We start from the raw sequence: 19,550 nt of genomic DNA on the forward strand, positions 1-19,550 counted from the left end.
GGGGAGAGGGCACAAAGTCTTTCCAAGACAAAGAGTAGAACAATGCAGAAGTTGAATGAGAGACACGCACCTCTAGTGTTCAACTATGCAATGCTGGCAGTCATGTAGCTTTAATGCAATAAAGCATTGGCTTTAATGAAATGAACATAAATTCCATATCAAAACTTTGCATAAGTAGGCCCTTTAGTAAAGAGGCTAATAATTAGAATGCAAGAATCAACAAAACTTGATAATTCCTCAGTTAGTTAGGAATAATAGATTTATGATTGACTTGATATTCAGCTATTGGGCAGGTGACTGCTTCTGTAGAAGTGTCCTATCTGTTGTCATTTTTGGGACCAGTCAGTCATTTCATTAGGTTGAGCCTCTACAGTCATTAACCACAAAAACACAAAAAGCATTTGTATACCAAAGTCTTTATTGCAAGATGGAAAACGGCTAAAAAGGACAGATACGTTAATCTGAATATACATGAAAAGTTAAATGTAAAACTACTCTATTCATTAAGACAAAGGAGTAAAACAAGATATAAAACAAGAAGAAACATGTTGAGATAACTATGTACAATTAAGTTTAAGTAACTTAAGCATTCACATGCGGAAACGATCCGAAAATTTGGGAGACTGTGGCACTGTTAGGGACACGTCACTCTTTTTCAGCTCTATAGGCTTGTATCTTCTGATTGGCTGGGCCTTTCGCACCTTTTGAGAGAAAGGATGTAATTAAAAGAGGCATGTGTAAGAGTTTCAAAAACACTTTTACATTTATAAAAAACAAACAAAAAAATAAAAAATAAAAAAAACAAAAAAGCAAATATTTAGAGGAGAGAGATAGTTGATATTAAATAGTAATATTTGGGTGAACTATCACTAAAATATCCAGGGTATCTGCAGGTTTCATCAAATAGGTCTTAATTCATAATGGTCTTAAATCTTATGTTGTGCAATAAAAAAAAAATGCATAGGAACTGCAGAATCACTAAATTACTTGCAAAGCAAATTTATTCATTCAAGTTAGATTTTTTTATTTTATTTAAATTAAACAAAGTATTAGTAAATTTATTATTCATAACTTAATCCCACCGGGATTAGCGCCATCTATATTGTACAAACCAAAAGTTTGGACATTTGTAATGTTTCTGAATGGTTTCTTCTGCTCATCAAGCCTGCATTTATTTGATCAAAATACAGAAACATTAATATTGGGATATTAAAATTGAAATTGTTTTTCAATTTATTATACTTTAAATTATCATTTATTTCTGGGATTCAAAAGCTGAATTTTCAGGATCGTTACTCCAGTCTTCAGTGTCACATACAGGTCCTGCTAAAATAAAATAAAAATAGCATAGTGATAAAGTTCATTATTTTCCATAATGTAGTGATTAAATTAAACTTTCATATATTTTAGATTCATTGCACACCAACTGAAATATTTCAGGTCTCTTATTGTTTTAATACTGATGTTGGCATACAGCTCATGAAAACCCAAAAATCCAATCTCAAAAAAATTAGCATATTTCAACCAAACCAATAAAAGAAAAGTGTTTTTAATTTTTTAAAAATTCAGCCTTCAAATAATTATGTTCAATTATGCACTCAATACTTGGTCGGGAATCCTTTTGCAGAAATGACTGCTTCAATGCGGTGTGGCATGGAGGCGATCAGCCTGTGGCACTGCTGAGGTGTTATGGAGGCCCAGGATGCTTCGATAGCGGCCTTAAGCTCTTCCAGAGTGTTGGGTCTTGGGTCTCTCAACTTTCTCTTCACAATATCCCACAGATTCTCTATGGGGTTCAGGTCAGGAGAGTTGGCAGGCCAATTGAGCACAGTAATACCATGGTCAGTAAACCATTTACCAGTGGTTTTGGGACTGTGAGCAGGTGCCAGGTCGTGCTGAAAAACGAAATCTTCATGCTTGCATCTGCTGAAAAGCTTTAGGGAGATGAAGTGCTCCTAAATCTCCTGATAGCTAGCTGCATTGACCCTGCCCTTGATAAAACACAGTGGACCAACACCAGCAGCTGACATGGCACCCCAGACCATCACTGACTGTGGGTACTTGACACTGGACTTCAGGCATTTTGGCATTTCCTTCTCCCCAGTCTTCCTCCAGACTCTGTCACCTTGATTTCCGAATGACATCCAAAATTTGCTTTCGTCTGAAAAGTACTTTGGACCACTCAGCAACAGTCCAGTGCTGCTTCTCTGTAGCCCAAAAGTGGCTTGACCTGGGGAATGCGGCACCTGTAGCCCATTTCCTGCACACGCCTGTGCACGGTGGCTCTGGATGTTTCTACTCCAGACTCAGTCCACGCTTCCGCAGGTCCCCCAAGGTCAGGAATCGGTCCTTCTCCACAATCTTCCTCAGGGGTCGGTCACCTCGTCTCGTTGTGCAGCGTTTTTTGCCACACTTTTTCATTCCCACAGACTTCCCACTGAGGTGCCTTGATACAGCACTCTGGGAACAGCCTATACGTTCAGAAATTTCTTTCTGTGTCTTACCCTCTCGCTTGTCAATGATGGCCTTCTGGACAGCAGTCAGGTCGGCAGGTTTACCCAAGATTGCGGTTTTGAGTAATGAACCAGGCTGGGAGATTTTAAAAGCCTCAGGAATCTTTTGCAGGTGTTTAGAGTTAATTAGTTGATTCAGATGATTAGGTTAATAGCGCGTTTATAGAAACTTTTCATGATATTCTCATTTTTTTGAGGTTTTCGTGAGCTGTACGCCAAAATCATCAGTATTAAAACAAGACCTGAAATATTTCAGTTGGAGTGCAATGAAAATAAAATATACGAGTTTAATTTATCGTTACATTATAGAAAATAATGAACTTTATCACAATATGCTACAATATGCTAATTTTTTGAGAAGGACCTGTACATATTTACAAACAGTGCTTTAAGTGCCGGTTTCCCCGTTTGTGTTGTTGTTGTTAAGCTATATTAGTTTGCGTTCACTTTGAGAACTTAGTAATGCGCAGATTCAGTACTTATTGACATATCCCAAACTTTTTTACTCATGTCAGGATATAGACATATGCATGTGTGTATTTGATCGTTCAAGAGTAAGGATGATTCGATCAGAAATCGGGCCCAGCCCGATCACGCGATTTCAGACTCGATCGGAATTGGACGTTACCTCCCGATCAGGACTCGGATATATATGTATGGTCTGTTTTTAACATCTCAATAGTTAAGCGGTGGCAGTTACACTCTTAACTCCAAACATTAACAGCAACGCATGCAGCATGACGACAGTTGTTTAAAATCAAGCCTGCAGCACTCCTCTCAGAAACTGAAGCCTCTGCGCCTCTATCGTCTGTTATTTGATGCTATAAAAACAGGCGTGATGACAGCTGAGATCGAGGTCTTCTGAGTGAAGTTGTCACTGAGGGACTAACGGACTTTTCAGTCCGTTTGACTATGTCAAACCAACATAATTAGTTGTTCTGCATCTGTGAGTATGGGCGGGTTTTTTTCGTTGTACTTCCTGCTCTCTACTGCACAACTCCGGTCCCAAACTTTATATATTTACTGTTGCACTAAAATCCAAAAGTGAAGAATGTGCTCTTTATTAATTGATTGGTCAAGCTACCTCACCGAAGTGCTCTGTTTGTTAACGGTTAATGAATGTTAAAATAAGTTGAATTAAATAAAAAAAATAAGGAACATCCGGGATTTTTTTTTAATGCATTATAGAAGTATCAGATCGAGACTCAGAACCGGCGGATACTCAATTTAAATGACTGGGATAAAAAATAAAATAAAAATAAAAACCTGATCGGGACAGCCCTAGTAATGAGCATAGAAATAGATGCAGTGGCTACACTCGCGTAGCACTGACAGGCAAAACACACCCCGTCTGACATCTGAGTTTACGGCACTTTTAACTTTTTAGTGCAATCGGGCATATTATACTTTTATTTGGTCATTAAGCAAGATGGTGAGAAAGTTCCACGATCGTGAAAGCGAATCTGCAAGAACCGTCAGCTGAAGAATAAAATCCATTATGTGTCTGGGGTACAATCTGAAAGAGGCTCGTGCCAATAACACAAAAGCTGATTGGCTGCAATATAAGATGCATACTGGTCTAATTTGTAGTTGTAATACAGTGAACAATAGTTGGACTAGCGAAAGAAAGAACTACACCACCACAGAATAAACACAGGGAGCATTTTAATGAGGTAGCATTACATGGACGTAGGAAAATTAAGACCTGTTTAACAATTAAGACCTAGAACGCAATGCTTCCATAAATTTAAGACTTTAAGGACATTTGTTTTTATGACCTTGTATGGAAAATCCAGACGTTTTTGACTTATGCCCTTAAATTCTTATGACTATTGAATTCACAGAAACCCTGATGTCTGAATTTCTAGGCCTAGAAGTAGGAAAGGGAAAATAAAAAAACCTCCTCACCTGTGCCCCCAATTTAACAACTCATTCTGAAACATTACCTGTTCCTGTCGTAGCCTTGCAATCTCCTCCTTTTCCTGCTCCTCTTGTTCTCTAGCCCGCTCCTCCGCCATGTGAGCCTTCATTGCCTCCCTCTCACTCAACTCCTTTTCGAAATCCAGGCGCTCCTTTGCTCTCCGCTCTGTCGCCAACTGGAAGCCCTCCGGAACTGCAGAATTAGTAGTATTGGCTTGAGAAAGTGCCAAAGGTGAAAAAAATAAAAATAAAAGGACCAGGTGAAGTGTCAGGAAGAGGTGAGAACAGTGACAGCAGTGAAAGTTGGAAGGAAGTAAGAGTTGTCAAAGTTAACTGTGCACGTCTTCAAAAAAAAGGGGAAAAAAAACCCATGGGAAGTTCCGACTGTAGACAACAAGCTGGAAAAATAATTTTTAAAAAGCATACCAAGGATGGAACGATTCTCCTTCTTTGGAATAAATGGCTCTTTGTGCACTACACTGTTCGGGCGCGCTTTGAAACATGCAGCTTCAGCCTGACGCTTTAACTCCTCTTTCATCTGGGGAAAGATTTAAAACATTTTTGGTATAGAGACTAACACCACTTCAAAGCAGAGACTAATTGAAAGTAGCTAACTAGTGGCAAGTATGCAAACACAAATACTAAGCCAACACGTGTGGTCCAGTAGATATTCAAAAATGGAATGAGAATTGACTCAAAGGATCCTACCATCTGTTCCCAGCGTTCTCCCTTTGCCGTTCCTCGTTCATCAACCATCAGTTTGAATGGAGCAGGTTTAGTGGGCTCCGCTACCTTTTTCTCAGGGAGGTGCACTTCATGGAAGTCAGGAAGGGGTTGGGCCTTAAACTTTGGCACCTGTAAGATTTGGTGAGGCAGTGCATTTAGGCACAACAAATTATGAAGGTTTTTGGCATCAATAAGAAAAAGAAAATACCTCTTCATTTCTTAGTTCATCCAGTTTCTTCTCCTTTATGACCCTTCGTTCACGGTCACGTTCCTCAAATGAGAACGGGCACATTTCTACCTGGCTCTTGACTGGCGGTTTGGGCTGGAAGGGCAGAAAGTGGGGCACAGCAAATGCCTTTATAGGAGCAGGAGGTTTGTCCTGGAGGTGCAAAAAATAAATTGTTGTAATAAAGTTAAAATAGTTTATTTTTGTACATGTATACATAAAGCAAACATGGATTAAGTTTACCTCCTCTTTTTTCCTTTCAATTCGCACACGGTTTTTAAGCACAAATGCAGGTGACTCTGGAACAGTTGGATTTAGAACTTTCTTCTCTGGGACACCCTTTAAGAATTAAAAAACAGGATCAACAAAATAAAATGACATCAATATGGCCAATCATGCTTGAAGGTTAAAGGAACGGTTACCAACCACGACTTCCTCCAAAATTCGGGTTGGTAGTGGTCTGGGATGGAATGCGAGGTCCTCCTTCTCCTCAGGCTTCTTACTGGCCTGTCTCTCCTGAATTCGCTTCTCAATCTCCAGCTGGAAGCCTTCAGGCCTGGTAACTTCTTTACTAACAGGCTTTTTGGGAATCAGAGCACCTTCTAGAATCTTTCTGTTTAGTTCTAGAGCTTTGAATTTAAACCTGAGGGGACAAGAAAAGTTTGAAAATGTTTGTGCCACGTTAAAGTGAAGCATTAATACAGGGTATCTGAAGGTTTCACCAAGTCAAATTTAAGACTTTTTAAGACCATTATGAATCAAATTTAAGACCTATATCACGCAATAAAAAACATGCATAGGAAATGCAGAATCACTCAATTAGGCTACTTAAATTTATATTATTTAAATTGAACAAAGTATTAGTAAACTTATTATTCATAGCTCAATCCCACCAGGATTAGCGCATATGACCAAAATTAGTTTTTATTTTGTGGTGGTCACTTCCATAGATTTGCAAACATTTTTATTTTTTTAAATAAGGATGCAACATTAACCATATTATTATGTTAGATGCACAATAGTCACACATGGCAATAAAACTGACAAAATGCATGAATCTTGTTTTGTTATTATCAAAAAAGGCTGTTTCAGTTGTGTGCGATCTATCTTTAATAACACGATCGCTTGGGGTGGAAACTAACATCTTAAAAGTAAACCACAGCAGTAATTGCTTAATATAAGGAAAACTTTTTCAAGTGATTACGTAATCGGTCAGTAATAAAATGTATACTTATAAACAAATGACAACAGGAAAAATAAAAACAACATAAAAATGCATATCTACAAAGAGGAGCACGCCACCGTTTTTAGAAATAGGGCTTATTAAACTTCTTTAGACATTTAGATATGTGGGCAAATGCATGGCTCAGTGCATGCATTGTTTTAGTTTGGCAGGGTCGCCGCTAGCTTAGCTTAAAATGCATTTCCCCACATATCTAAATGTAGCAAAGTAGAATAAGCCCCATTTCTAAAAAAGTTGGAGTGTTCCTTTAAGTGTAAGTGCTGTTTCGCCGTTTGTGTTGTTGTTAAGCTATATTAGTTTGCTTTCAATTTGAGAGCTTACTAATGCGCAGATCCAGTGCTTACTGACACGTCCCAAACTTTTTAACTCAAATCAGGATATAGACATATGCATAATGTGTATATTTGATCGTTCAAGAGTAACCTTAGGGTAATGAGCCAAGAAACAACACATTCAATACACTCGCGCGAGCGCTGACAGGCAGCAAACACACAAGCCTGACATCGGAGTTTACATCACTGTTATTAACTCTTTTTGTGCAATCGGGTATATTATACTTTTATTTGGTCATTAAGCAAGACGGTGAGAAAGAGTCCCCTTCGCGTTCACGATCGCGGAACTGCAAGAACCGTCAGACTTAGCTGAAGAATAAAATCTGTTTATGCGTCTGTGGGGTACGATCAGAAAGAGGCTCATGCCAATAACACGAAAGCTGATTGGCTGTAATAGAAGTGGCATGCTTGTCTAATTTGTAGTTGTAATAGAGCGAACAATAGTTGGTCTAGCAAAAAAGAACTACAAACACCACAGAACAAACACACACACACGTGCGCGCGTGCTGCGGGAGGCGAGATCATTTCAATGAGGTAGCGTTACATGGACGTAGGAAAATTAAGAACTGTTAAGCATTATTTAAGACCTAGAACGCAGTGCTTCCGCGAATTTAATACTTTTTAAGGACTTATATTTTGAAATGTAATACTTTTAAGACTTTAAGACTCCGCGGGGACCCTGTTAATAACAACAAGTGTGGAAAACATCCAAGCAAAGCTTACTGCTGCAGTTTTTCTACTTCCTCAGCCTCAATCTCTGCAGTGCTTTTCACCATAGTGGGACGATGTCGCTGGCGAGTCATTAGCTGTGGTGTTTTAGGGTGTGTGATTTTTGGCTTCTCTGTCTTAACTGGTGATGGTCCTGCAAAATTTGTCAAAACGGGAAAAAGGATAATTTTAGATATTTTGGGAGGGGGAAAGACAACTATCCCATGGCAGAAAGCCATATGGGTTGGAATTACATGAGGACAAAAAAAAAAAAAGGTATGGTTTAGCAAATGAGAACACAATGCTAACAATATTCAAAGCCACCAGAAACAAGATCTAAGAACAGACGCACCCCTCTCTTGGCTCTGCCGACTGCGCAGATGATAGCGTGTGGGTGTGCGTTTCTGGAACTGCTCAATCTGCTGGGCCATTGGCATATAGGCTCCTTCTTCATCATGCTTTCTCTTGCCCCTTGAGAGCTTGAAGGGTTTGGGAACAGTAGTACCCTTTGGAGCCTTCAACTACAGAATGACGACAGCATTCAAAACTCTTAAAACATCAAGCAGCTTTAAAAAAAAAAAAAAAAAAAAAAAAAAAAAAAAAAAAAAAAAAAAACTTCATCCAGACTCATCCTAGTGATGGTACTCACAGGGGAAGATGGGTGCTTGCGGAGCTGAGAGGTGAAGTTTATCTCCTTGTATGAGCTGTCTGCAGAGCCTCCATCTGTGTGATTCTTCAGCCTGCTATCAGAGCGGAAGTTGAATACTTTGGGAATGGTGGTGGACAGCACATGCTTCTTAGGAGGCTGACCTTTAAAAATAAACCAGAACAAATCAAATAAATAAAATAAAAAAACAAGAAAAATTAAAAAGGCAGCATTACTACTAGGGATGGGACGAAATATCGCGATACAAAACGTGACGAAACGTATCGAGGTCGAAAAAAATGGATCGCGAAATAAAGATATATGGCACTGCTGCATGATTAGCGTAGTATATAAATAGTTTAGTGTATTATATGTATGTGTGTGTGTGTGTGTGTGTGTGTGTGTGTGTGTGTGTGTGTGTGTGTGTGTGTGTGTGTGTGTGTGTGTGTGGGGCAGACATGACAAAACGCAGCGCGCATTTTCTGTTTGATCTGAGGCATAGTCCGTAGTTGGCAAAAGTGAGAGCTGTCAGACAAAGGATGGCAGCAAACATTAATAGGGAAAGAAAATGGTTGACATTAGCATTAATATTCTAAACCAAAAATGCAGTTATTGCCTACATAAACTACCATATTTTCTGTTTAACTTTTATTAGACTCCAGAAAGAAAAGTGCGTTTTTTCACTGAGCACATTCTCTGCAGTCTGAGCGCGATGCACTGAAGCTCACTCTCGCTCATGTCTGAGGTAAATCATTAACACCATCACCGCTTACAGTACACGTGTTTTATTGAACTAAATACATTACAATCGGATAAACGAATGCACAGGTTACTTTCCTGAACAAGCGCTTCCGAGTCGTCCGTGTTCTTCACACTGTCCACGTGAATTGCGGACCCGGACCACACGCAAAATACCGGCAGTTCAACAGGGAATGCGGATCTCTTAAAGGGGCCGCACTATATTCCTACTCGTGTTATATGGACCTCCTCCTGGTATGGTGTGGTTCTGGTTCGCTCACTGGTACACATTAACAATTTTTCATACGAACTGTGCCCTGTTCTGAATTAAACTGCCAGTGTAAAAACTCCCTTTATATTGTTAAAATGAGAGAAATCACTACTTTCTCATTATTTTTAAGTTTAGGCTTAAGAGACATGAACAATTTCTTAGATAAATCTATCTATGACCTTTGATATGTCTAGTCTTCATGCTGTATTGATTATTATTGAATAAGTATGGTTTCACTAATAATAAATGTACATTTGCATAAAGCATGCATATTTGTCCATACCTATGTTGATTAGAGTATTAAAAACTTAATTTAAGATACATTTACAATTGATAAAAAGGTGCGATTAAATTGTGATTAATCACGAGTTAACTCATGACAATCATGCAGTTAATCGCGATTCAATATTTTAATCGATTGACATTCCTACAGTGCCCTCCACAATTATTAGCACCCCTGTTTAAGATGAGGTCGCGGACTTCTAAAAATTCTCCTTTTTTTTAAACAACATAGAACCAAAATGCAAAAAAAGAGGAAAATCCTACCTTTCATTTAAGTACATTACTTAGGTGGTACAAAAAAAAAAAAAAAAAAAAAACACAGATTTGGAAAAAAATAAAAAATATTTTGATATCGTATCGTGACATATCATATCGTAACCCAGGTATATCGAGGTGCATCGTATCGTGAGTTTAAGTGTATCGTCCCATCCCTAATTACTACAAATAGCAGATCTATTAAGTTTCGCCAGTGACTTACTCCCCACCAGTGCAGCCCTGTAGCTGGCCTCGTTTTTACGGCGCTGTTCTGCCACCTCTTTCTGTAGGGCCTCAATGCGCTCCAGCTCTTGCTGCTCTGTGCTTTTCTGCCTGAAGTTCCAAAGATAGTTTAAAGGGTTAGTTCACACAAATTAAATTGTCATTAATTACTTACCCTCATGTCTTACAGGTGTCGAATGACCTATGTTTGTCCTTGGAACACAAATTAATATATTTTAGTTGAAATCTGATGCTCAGAAAGGGCTCCATTGGCAGCAGTGACATTTCCTCTCTTAAGACCCATAAAAGGCACTAAAGATGTCGTTACAAAGACCATCTAACTACATAAAATTATTGTAGAATCACTAAAGCAGTGAGAATAGTTTGTGCAAAAAAAAAAAAAAAACAACCTGCAGTGATGGGCCGATTTCAAAACACTGCATCCTGAGGCTTCTTCAAAAAAAGTTCTCTTTTTTTAACTGTAGTGTAGTTTGACTTTGCTAACTGTATGCAGACTAATAAGAGTCTCACTTTGTAGTGTTGGAGGCAGAAGCAGCATCCAAGGTCTTGGAGGAAATGCCTGGTTTGCTCCTCAAACGGACACTGCTCCTTGCACCAGCACTACTGCGTCGCACAGTTCTGGATGTTGAGCTTCTATGGAGGTGAGAAAATAAAAGCTCATCACTTTTGAGTAATGAGTACAGCCAGTTCACCAGTGAAGTCTACCAAATCCCCACTAGGTGCACATCACGGCAAACACTACTCAGTTGAGTTTTACCTTCGACGCTGATCAAAAACTCTTCTTGCCGTGGCAGTTGGTACAACTCTATGCAGCGAGACAAAGCGGCTAATTGAGCACTTTAATCTACTAAAATGGATCAAAATATTAGGAACACATACCTTCTTTTCTTGACAACAGGGGGTGTTGAAATGGCTGTAGGCTTTTCATTGGCCACCGGCCGTTTGGACACTCTGCATGGAAGAAAGAAGTTAACGGATAGCTTTTAGAGCAAGAAGAAAAGTTGACTAGTTCCTAGGGATGGGACGATACACTTAAACTCACGATACGATGCACCTCGATATACCTGGGTTACGATATGATATGTCACGATACGATATCAAAATATTTTTTTTTTTTTTCCAAATCTGTGTTTTTTTTTTTTTTTTTTTTTGTACCACCTAAGTAATGTACTTAAATGAAAGGTAGGATTTTCCTCTTTTTTTGCATTTTGGTTCTATGTTGTTTAAAAAAAAGGAGAATTTTTAGAAGTCCGCGACCTCATCTTAAACAGGGGTGCCAATAATTGTGGAGGGCACTGTAGGAATGTCAATCGATTAAAATATTGAATCGCGATTAACTGCATGATTGTCATGAGTTAACTCGTGATTAATCACAATTTAATCGCACCTTTTTATCAATTGTAAATGTATCTTAAATTAAGTTTTTAATACTCTAATCAACATAGGTATGGACAAATATGCATGCTTTATGCAAATGTACATTTATTATTAGTGAAACCATACTTATTCAATAATAATCAATACAGCATGAAGACTAGACATATCAAAGGTCATAGATAGATTTATCTAAGAAATTGTTCATGTCTCTTAAGCCTAAACTTAAAAATAATGAGAAAGTAGTGATTTCTCTCATTTTAACAATATAAAGGGAGTTTTTACACTGGCAGTTTAATTCAGAACAGGGCACAGTTCGTATGAAAAATTGTTAATGTGTACCAGTGAGCGAACCAGAACCACACCATACCAGGAGGAGGTCCATATAACACGAGTAGGAATATAGTGCGGCCCCTTTAAGAGATCCGCATTCCCTGTTGAACTGCCGGTATTTTGCGTGTGGTCCGGGTCCGCAATTCACGTGGACAGTGTGAAGAACACGGACGACTCGGAAGCGCTTGTTCAGGAAAGTAACCTGTGCATTCGTTTATCCGATTGTAATGTATTTAGTTCAATAAAACACGTGTACTGTAAGCGGTGATGGTGTTAATGATTTACCTCAGACATGAGCGAGAGTGAGCTTCAGTGCATCGCGCTCAGACTGCAGAGAATGTGCTCAGTGAAAAAACGCACTTTTCTTTCTGGAGTCTAATAAAAGTTAAACAGAAAATATGGTAGTTTATGTAGGCAATAACTGCATTTTTGGTTTAGAATATTAATGCTAATGTCAACCATTTTCTTTCCCTATTAATGTTTGCTGCCATCCTTTGTCTGACAGCTCTCACTTTTGCCAACTACGGACTATGCCTCAGATCAAACAGAAAATGCGCGCTGCGTTTTGTCATGTCTGCCCCACACACACACACACACACACACACACACACACATACATATAATACACTAAACTATTTATATACTACGCTAATCATGCAGCAGTGCCATATATCTTTATTTCGCGATCCATTTTTTTCGACCTCGATACGTTTCGTCACGTTTTGTATCGCGATATTTTGTCAAACGATATTTCGTCCCATCCCTACTAGTTCCATAGGGCACTAATAAACAAGCATTATTTGGAGGCAAGTGGAATGAAATGCTATTGAACAAGATTCATTCATACAAACCCCCACTTCAATATTTATGATTCTCTTTTCAGGCATCAGTGACATTGCTGTGCTTGGTACAGGATTTGCCATCCTTACCATGTTCCATCACTGGCCTGTTATTATTTCTACACAAGTTAAGCCTAGTCCAGACTCCATGATTTTCAAACTCGTCGGGTTACTGCTCTTCACACTACATGACTTTCTGGGGTAGATTTCAGTCACAGTCACTGCACAATGGATCAGCGACAGAGGGTTTCACACCGTGACTGTACAAGACTGATAACCCTCTCTCTATTGGGCACCAACCAAACATGTGATATGACAAGCAAGCAACGAGAGATCACTTGTCAGTTCTCGTACGAGACTTGGAACTGTTCTTATTAAAATAAACTGCACAAAGTTTGCTCCAAACAGTCTGTGCGCAAATTTGTGGAGAAAAAGAAAAGTATATTGCAGAGGAAATTGGAGACAGAGGGAGCAAGGATTGTGTTCTGCAAAGAGTTTGAGGTAAATAAATTAAGTAATGTGCTGCCGCTGCAGCTAGCCGTGCAAATGTTTAGGCTTTGTTTCTGTTTGACAGAATTGCAAATATATCTATTAAAATACTGATATTCCAGTCTATAACTCCGCCCTGGACCTCCCGCTGCCCTGCATCTCACTTTCAATGGCTGTCGACCAATCGCCAACGTAGTTTTCAGTCAGAACTCATTTCACACAGCAGGAGTTTGAGTCGCTGACAGGTCCAGATATTTATCATGCCAAATATCTCTGGTGTCGGCTAGTCTCTCTGATCATTCACACTGCGTGATTGTCACTCGTGTGCACGAGCACAGATTTGCCTATGATCTCAGGCACATGTCGGAGAGTCAAAAATCCGGCAGCATGAACTCAGCTTTACATTTTAGGGAATGATTGCAGTGCAATTGGTGCACAAGTCAGGAGTAAGTTTATTGCCATATCAGCAGAACTGGCTATTACATGTCAGATACATATTAAACTAGCCTGACATGGTCAAACTCAATTCTAGTCAGAATAGGAGTCTGACTGATACTGCTCCATTGGGCTGTAATTATGGGGAGCGTTTCAACAGAACCAGGAAAGACCTCAATTTGATAGACCTACAACCAATCAGAGCAACGAAGTGACACAACGTTTGTCAAATGTCAAAAGAACTCAACTGCAGTGTTGCCAAGTCAGCAATTTTCCACAGGTTGTTTCCCAATGTCCGCGGATTGAAGTGACGTTAATTATGTGATGTATAGACCCAGGAATGTGAATTATAGCAAGAAACCATGCCAAAATAACCAATTTTAACCCTCAAAAGCCATTTGTCCGGAGAAACAAGAACAGCCGGTTTATGGCCGGTAAACTGGTGCTTCTTTAATAAGCAGATCTCTTTACCTGCGTGGTTGAGCAGGAACCGATTTCTGGCCCTGGCCAGGAACTGCAGTAGTTTTCCCCCATGATGTGACTATGTTAGGTGGGACCTCGGTAGAGTTGCTTTCTGTGACATCTAAAGCAGAACAGATGTTAAAAGACATGCAAAACTAACACCTTCACAAAGGGTTTCCAAATGCCTGTATAGACCAAGGACAATAACTATAAATTGTAATAACCATTGTAGTGGTTGTAGTCTAGTAACTACAACCATGTTGCAATTAGATTAATAAAAATGACAAAAAGTCACTAAATTTATTCTGTACAAAAAACAATCTTCCATTCTAAAGAGAATTCAAAAGCAGTTTTACAAACCTGAGCTTGTCATCTCAACTTGTTTGACCATGGGAGATACCAGAGCTTTGGGCCTGTTAGTATCATGGATCTCATCAAAAGGATTTACAATCCGTAAAGGGGTGGTGAGCTGTTCCACAGTACCACTTGTAGGAGCCGCCTTTAATTCTAAGATTAAAACAGCACAAAGATTTTTGATTTCATTAAGATTTCAGTGGACATGTGGCATAACTAATTCAGTGTGTATGTATGTATGCATGTATATATATTTTTTTTTTAAATCATAGTATTTCTGATATACCAAAACACACAATTATACAGTGAAAATATTGCTGAAGGTGTTCAGCAGGTCACACCACAGGACATCAAGGTTGATGTGTTAACACTGAATTTATACACACTAGGATCTATTCATGTCACAATTAATGATGGGATCAACATGTCTTTAACATGCATATAAAGGAGGAAAAGCCATACCAAACCACTGGTCAGCATTGTCCTGAGGGTCCAGGACAAAATCATCTATTGACTCCATTACATGAGATGGGGCATCCCATGTGTATGCATCAGCAGCGCCCCCTTCCATAGTCACACTGGAAAAATCCTGAACAATCAAGCATTAACAGTCAAACCAAATTTATAACAATTCGAAAGATAAATAGAGCCTAAGAGGCATGAAGAAAAGCATTTCCTGCGAAGTGGCGCAAAATGGCAGTTGATGGGACTCAAGGCCTAACTTTAGCGTGTAACACCAGCACTCGTTATATCGACCAGTTTTGGATTTAAGAATTATTAGTGTACAATGTATCAATATTATAAATCATGTTGAAATGACAGACTAGGACTTAGCATAATTATTTGAGAATTCGTTTTTTTGTGAAAAATGTGTCTACAAATGCATATTGCATTAACGTTACTCATTAGCACGAACAAAGGGCAAAATAAAAAACAAACACAGTCTAAATAATACTCAGAGTCAAATCCCATTACTAAAATGAGGAAACAGTTTCCTTTCAGTCGTCCTATTAGTTAACTTACACCAAACATTTAAAACCCTGGCTTCTTACGGTTAACTTACGGCCCAAACCGACCGTACCAATTTTATCTTCACTTAAACGCAGCAGTAGTGTCAAAGAAAATATAATCCCGCGTAAAAATGTATAAACACTTACAGTTCCAAAAGGTGACTCCTATAGCAACCTAAAATGCTGAAAATATATAGCAAAAGGTTTACAGTTACACAGCAGACTGCTCGTATCCTCCAGACACAAACAATCCGACGAGAATGCTAGTTTGAATGTTCGTGCCGTTAGACCTGTTTATGAATCAGCCAATCAGCGTGCTTAACGCGCCGCGTCTAGTTTTCTATTAGCTCCGTGTTTCTGACGTTTTAGAACGTAATAACCACGTGACTAGTTGATCTCACAAAAGGAGGACATTAGAAACTGCATAGTTTTTCAATAATTGTTTTATATAAAGATTATCAATTATACACTAGCAGTTGTCTATTAGTAGCAAAGTCATCTACTGTTCTACAAAGCGATCTTTATGTGATGACGCTATTAAAAAGCTTCGGTAACATTTTAAAGTATTATTTGTTGACAGTAATGGCTTAACTAGCATGAACTAACACTATTACACCATTTATTAACTTTTGTTAATAAAAAACGTTCGTGTTAGTTCACAGTGCATTACGTGATGTAAAACACATTTGCCCTTATAAATGTTTTAGTGAGAACAAAGATGAATAAATGCTGGGATTGTTCATTGTTAGTTAATATGAACTAGTTAACCAGGGTTAGCCAATGCAACCTTCTCATAAAACATCACATCCCTACATTTAATCTTAATTCCGAATATTCATTAATTTCCAAAAAATGAACAACAAACTAATTCCAGGATTTCAGCTTTAATGTTATCAGTGCAAATTAATCATCAAAACAAAATGAATGTGGACAGAGAATAATGACTGTCAAAACGCTATCAAAATCCAGTACAAATAAGGCTTTATGATACATGCCAAATACATTTAATGCCAGTAGTTTTCAAGTTAAGGTTTTACTGCAAATAAAATATAATCATAGTAACATTAGCAATAAAACGGACAAGGCATTACAAAACTGACAAGGCAATAAAACAGATATACATGTTATGAGCAATACACTCCTTTGTGGTGGATCAAATTTTCTGGATCATCACCTGGAATTTACCTGAAAACAAACAAGGTGCAAAGAAGGAGGGATGGTAAGAAAAAAATAGTTTTAAATTTTTTTTTAAATGAATTACATTTGGCAAGAATAGGAACTCTTCATTGTGGAAAAACCACAAACTTACAGATTGAGTAATATTATGAAAGAAAAAGTAAAGTAAATCTAGTAGTTATTTATTATATTTTTGCATATAAGTTGTTCCTTACAGGCAGGCATGACTGACACTTCTGCTGTGACTATACTTTTCACGCCAATGTTTGAAAGTGCTCCTCGGACCAGTCCACAGGTGAAGGCTAAGAACTATACACAAAAAAAGAGAACCAACAAACACAGTAAAGATAGATGGATGGATGGATGGATGGATGGATGGATGGATGGATGGATGGATGGATGGATGGATGGATGGATGGATAGATAGATAGATAGATAGATAGATAGATAGATAGATAGATAGATAGATAGATAGATAGATAGATAGATAGATAGATAGATAGATAGATAGATATGAAATGTTGACTCCATTGATTCTGGAGTTTCAGTTTCAGATAGAAACTTGATAGCTCAAGTCAGGTTATCTTGTCAAGTTTATTGAGAATGTTTGTGTGTATACCTTTGGCGCATGTTCCAGATGCTGTTTGCCAGCAGACAGTTGGGTCAGCAGACGGAATTTGTTATCTTGTAGCACATAAATACCCTACAAACAATTTGCAAACTTAATTGATTTTCATATGTCATGTTATTCAATAAAGACATAAAAGTTGTGTGTGTGTGTGTGTGTGTGTGTGTGTGTGTGTGTATATATATATATGGGCTTCCACTATCTTGTACACACCTGGTGGTTTGTTCTCAGGTTGTCAATCTGCTTTTTAAAAACACACGTCCAAAAATCTTTGCAGATAAACTTCATGACATCAAGCTCATCTTTGAAACGTGGTGTGTCTTTAGTAAACCTGTAAACAGACATTTTTGCTGTTGAGACGCATCTTCTCAAGAAGAAAATTGATATTTTTCTATTAAATGGCCTATTACATTTCAGCAAACTGATTAAAAATAATATTTATTTGAATATTGAAAATTTAGTTGTTGTGAGTTAAATTCTGGCTATTCCCGTGAATGCACAAGATGTATCCTTGTTTCTTGAATTATGAATAGGATGTGCATATCTGATATACCTCTCAATAAGTCCTTGTCCCACACGAAACCCCATGTTCTCAAGTTTGGAAACACATCGTCCATTCTCCTGTGCACAGACGTAACGTTACACACATCAATTCAACATGCAACATTCAACAATATTTGCTTTATTATTGTTCTGGGCTTATACACAGTTCAATTAAACTATTCTACTACAGTTCTGTGGGTGTTTTCCGTATATCTTTAGCTCTTACCGATTCCCCAGTTTCTGCACTGTTGACATACTGGATAATTTCACTGTGCAAGAACTGAAAGAGAGCCTCGTCTGCCATCTCAAGCCAGAGTGAAACTGACAAGCGACAAACAACGGCCACACGACCCAAACTGACTACAGGTTTAACTCAGTTGCTAGTTTAGTATACAGACGCTATTCATAGTGCGAATATATTAATTAAATTCAAATATTTTGTCAGTGTAGTCGACTGTAATAGGGTCCTTCTTCACAGCTGTTCCACTTCCTGTTTGCCTGAGAATTAGCTGCCCTTGTATTTGCCTGAATGCGAATGTTTTTCTCTCGTGTAATTTGGTTTTATTTACATATCGAAGCAGAAATTAAGAATAAAATGGTTCAGTCACGAAAAAGTACAAGCGACTGACTTTTACAATCAACACCTTGTTTGTTTTTGCTAAATTGAGGGTTCACAACCATAGCTATGTTCACAACTATCAATACTATTGAATATTTGAGTATTGAACACATGAATCTATAGCACCCACTTCTTTAATTGCACTGTAGTGCAACTTTAAGTTAGTTGCTAGTTATTGTGCTGTATTTTATAATAGTGGTTTAGTTATAAAAACGTAATAACGGTATTAAACTATATTTACTTATTTACAATCATTGTCATTTATTTTTATTTAAATCCATGAAGTTGCCTATTGCATGTTGAGGATTGTCATACAAAAATCATATTATTTACATTTCTAATTAAAAGTTATTGTAATAACCTAAATATACATTAATTTATAATATCATAAATACTATAATTTCAGTGGTCTTGCTAAAAATGAGTAATTGTGTTTTACCAACAGTAAATAATGAACAAAGTACACCAGACACCCAAGTTCTACAAGATGCTTTATTTCTTAATACATCCTTAACATTGTTTCTGCACGCACCTTCATCTCTCACTCATTCACTTTTGCTTTCAGAATGTTTATGAAAATAAACAGTCCTTGAAACACAAAAATGCCAATGCTTGGAATTTTAAAGATGTAAAACACCTGTTTACTCCGGCTAAACAGCCAATGAAACTTTACATTTCTCACTAAAGGTACAGTACAGCTGTGCACAGTGTGCATCTCACTGAGGTAGATCAGTCTGAGTCTAAACATCACAGTTGAGTTGAGGTCAGTTCCATTTCAGTTAAGCCAATGGTGATTTCTAAACAAATTGCAAAGGAACAGAAGGATATCAAGAAATTAACTAACCCCTTCAGTTGGCATAAACAAAATGGAGTTGAAAACAACATATGCCAACAGTTACCTTATAGGTCACTGGTGCATGTAACACTGAGCCAGAAGAATAGACAGTGAAGCAGTGCTAAAATGCCACTCAAATTTCAACAAAACACTTTTTTTTCTGACAGTGCTCCTGGTTTTGCATGGAGAGATACATGAAGTGCTTCAGCAATAACCGGGTATGTGCTAAGCTTATTTAGTCTGAAATTCCTGAATCCAGGCAAAACGTTTGGGAAAAAATTGTAGCGTGAGAATAATTTTTGTAAAACAAGTACAACCAATTATTTGCCCAAGATACTTTTTACAGCGAT

At 38.0% G+C, this 19,550-nt stretch overlaps 2 protein-coding genes across 4 annotated transcripts; both read right to left on the minus strand.

The window, feature by feature from the left end:
* Positions 1-399: 399 nt before the first annotated feature.
* tpx2 (TPX2 microtubule nucleation factor) lies at positions 400-15,702 on the minus strand. Of its 3 annotated transcripts, none has more exons than XM_067447212.1 (18): positions 15,547-15,702; positions 14,852-14,978; positions 14,396-14,542; positions 14,045-14,156; positions 10,983-11,054; positions 10,861-10,908; positions 10,614-10,736; positions 10,084-10,193; positions 8,318-8,478; positions 8,021-8,189; positions 7,684-7,822; positions 5,812-6,028; positions 5,629-5,724; positions 5,368-5,538; positions 5,142-5,288; positions 4,860-4,971; positions 4,460-4,626; positions 400-701 (listed from the first exon to the last, which is right to left on the minus strand). In XM_067447212.1, the coding sequence occupies exons 2-18, from the start codon at positions 14,958-14,960 to the stop codon at positions 591-593; spliced, it is 2,211 nt and encodes a 736-aa protein (XP_067303313.1). In that variant the 5' UTR covers positions 14,961-14,978; positions 15,547-15,702; the 3' UTR covers positions 400-590. The 3 variants fall into 3 exon arrangements, with proteins under 3 accessions (XP_067303313.1, XP_067303312.1, XP_067303314.1); XM_067447211.1 differs by having other exon boundaries at positions 4,460-4,647; XM_067447213.1 differs by lacking the exon at positions 10,861-10,908 and having other exon boundaries at positions 4,460-4,647.
* Positions 15,703-16,267: 565 nt separating this feature from the next.
* trappc6b (trafficking protein particle complex subunit 6B) lies at positions 16,268-18,260 on the minus strand. Its single transcript, XM_067447214.1, has 6 exons — positions 17,973-18,260; positions 17,757-17,824; positions 17,417-17,534; positions 17,195-17,278; positions 16,791-16,884; positions 16,268-16,584 (listed from the first exon to the last, which is right to left on the minus strand). Exons 1-6 carry the CDS (start codon positions 18,048-18,050, stop codon positions 16,553-16,555), a joined length of 474 nt encoding a protein of 157 aa, XP_067303315.1. The 5' UTR covers positions 18,051-18,260; the 3' UTR covers positions 16,268-16,552.
* Between the last annotated feature and the right edge of the window lie 1,290 nt (positions 18,261-19,550).

The sequence above is a fragment of the Pseudorasbora parva genome, chromosome 6 (assembly GCF_024679245.1).
Source record: "Pseudorasbora parva isolate DD20220531a chromosome 6, ASM2467924v1, whole genome shotgun sequence".
Classification (NCBI taxonomy): domain Eukaryota; kingdom Metazoa; phylum Chordata; class Actinopteri; order Cypriniformes; family Gobionidae; genus Pseudorasbora; species Pseudorasbora parva.

Excerpts from the sequence above, each read along its gene's own strand:
- tpx2 (XM_067447211.1), bottom strand. The coding sequence starts at position 14,960 with ATGGAAGGGGGCGCTGCTGATGCATACACATGGGATGCCCCATCTCAT. Across the intron at positions 5,539-5,628 it reads TTGAAAGGAAAAAAGAGGAG|GACAAACCTCCTGCTCCTAT; the intron begins GTAAACTTAATC and ends TTGCACCTCCAG. Across the intron at positions 4,648-4,859 it reads GGAGAATCGTTCCATCCTTG|CCAATACTACTAATTCTGCA; the intron begins GTATGCTTTTTA and ends CACTTTCTCAAG.
- trappc6b (XM_067447214.1), bottom strand. The coding sequence starts at position 18,050 with ATGGCAGACGAGGCTCTCTTTCAGTTCTTGCACAGTGAAATTATCCAG. Across the intron at positions 17,825-17,972 it reads GTGCAGAAACTGGGGAATCG|GAGAATGGACGATGTGTTTC; the intron begins GTAAGAGCTAAA and ends GTCTGTGCACAG. Across the intron at positions 16,585-16,790 it reads AGTGTCAGTCATGCCTGCCT|GTAAATTCCAGGTGATGATC; the intron begins GTAAGGAACAAC and ends GTTTGTTTTCAG.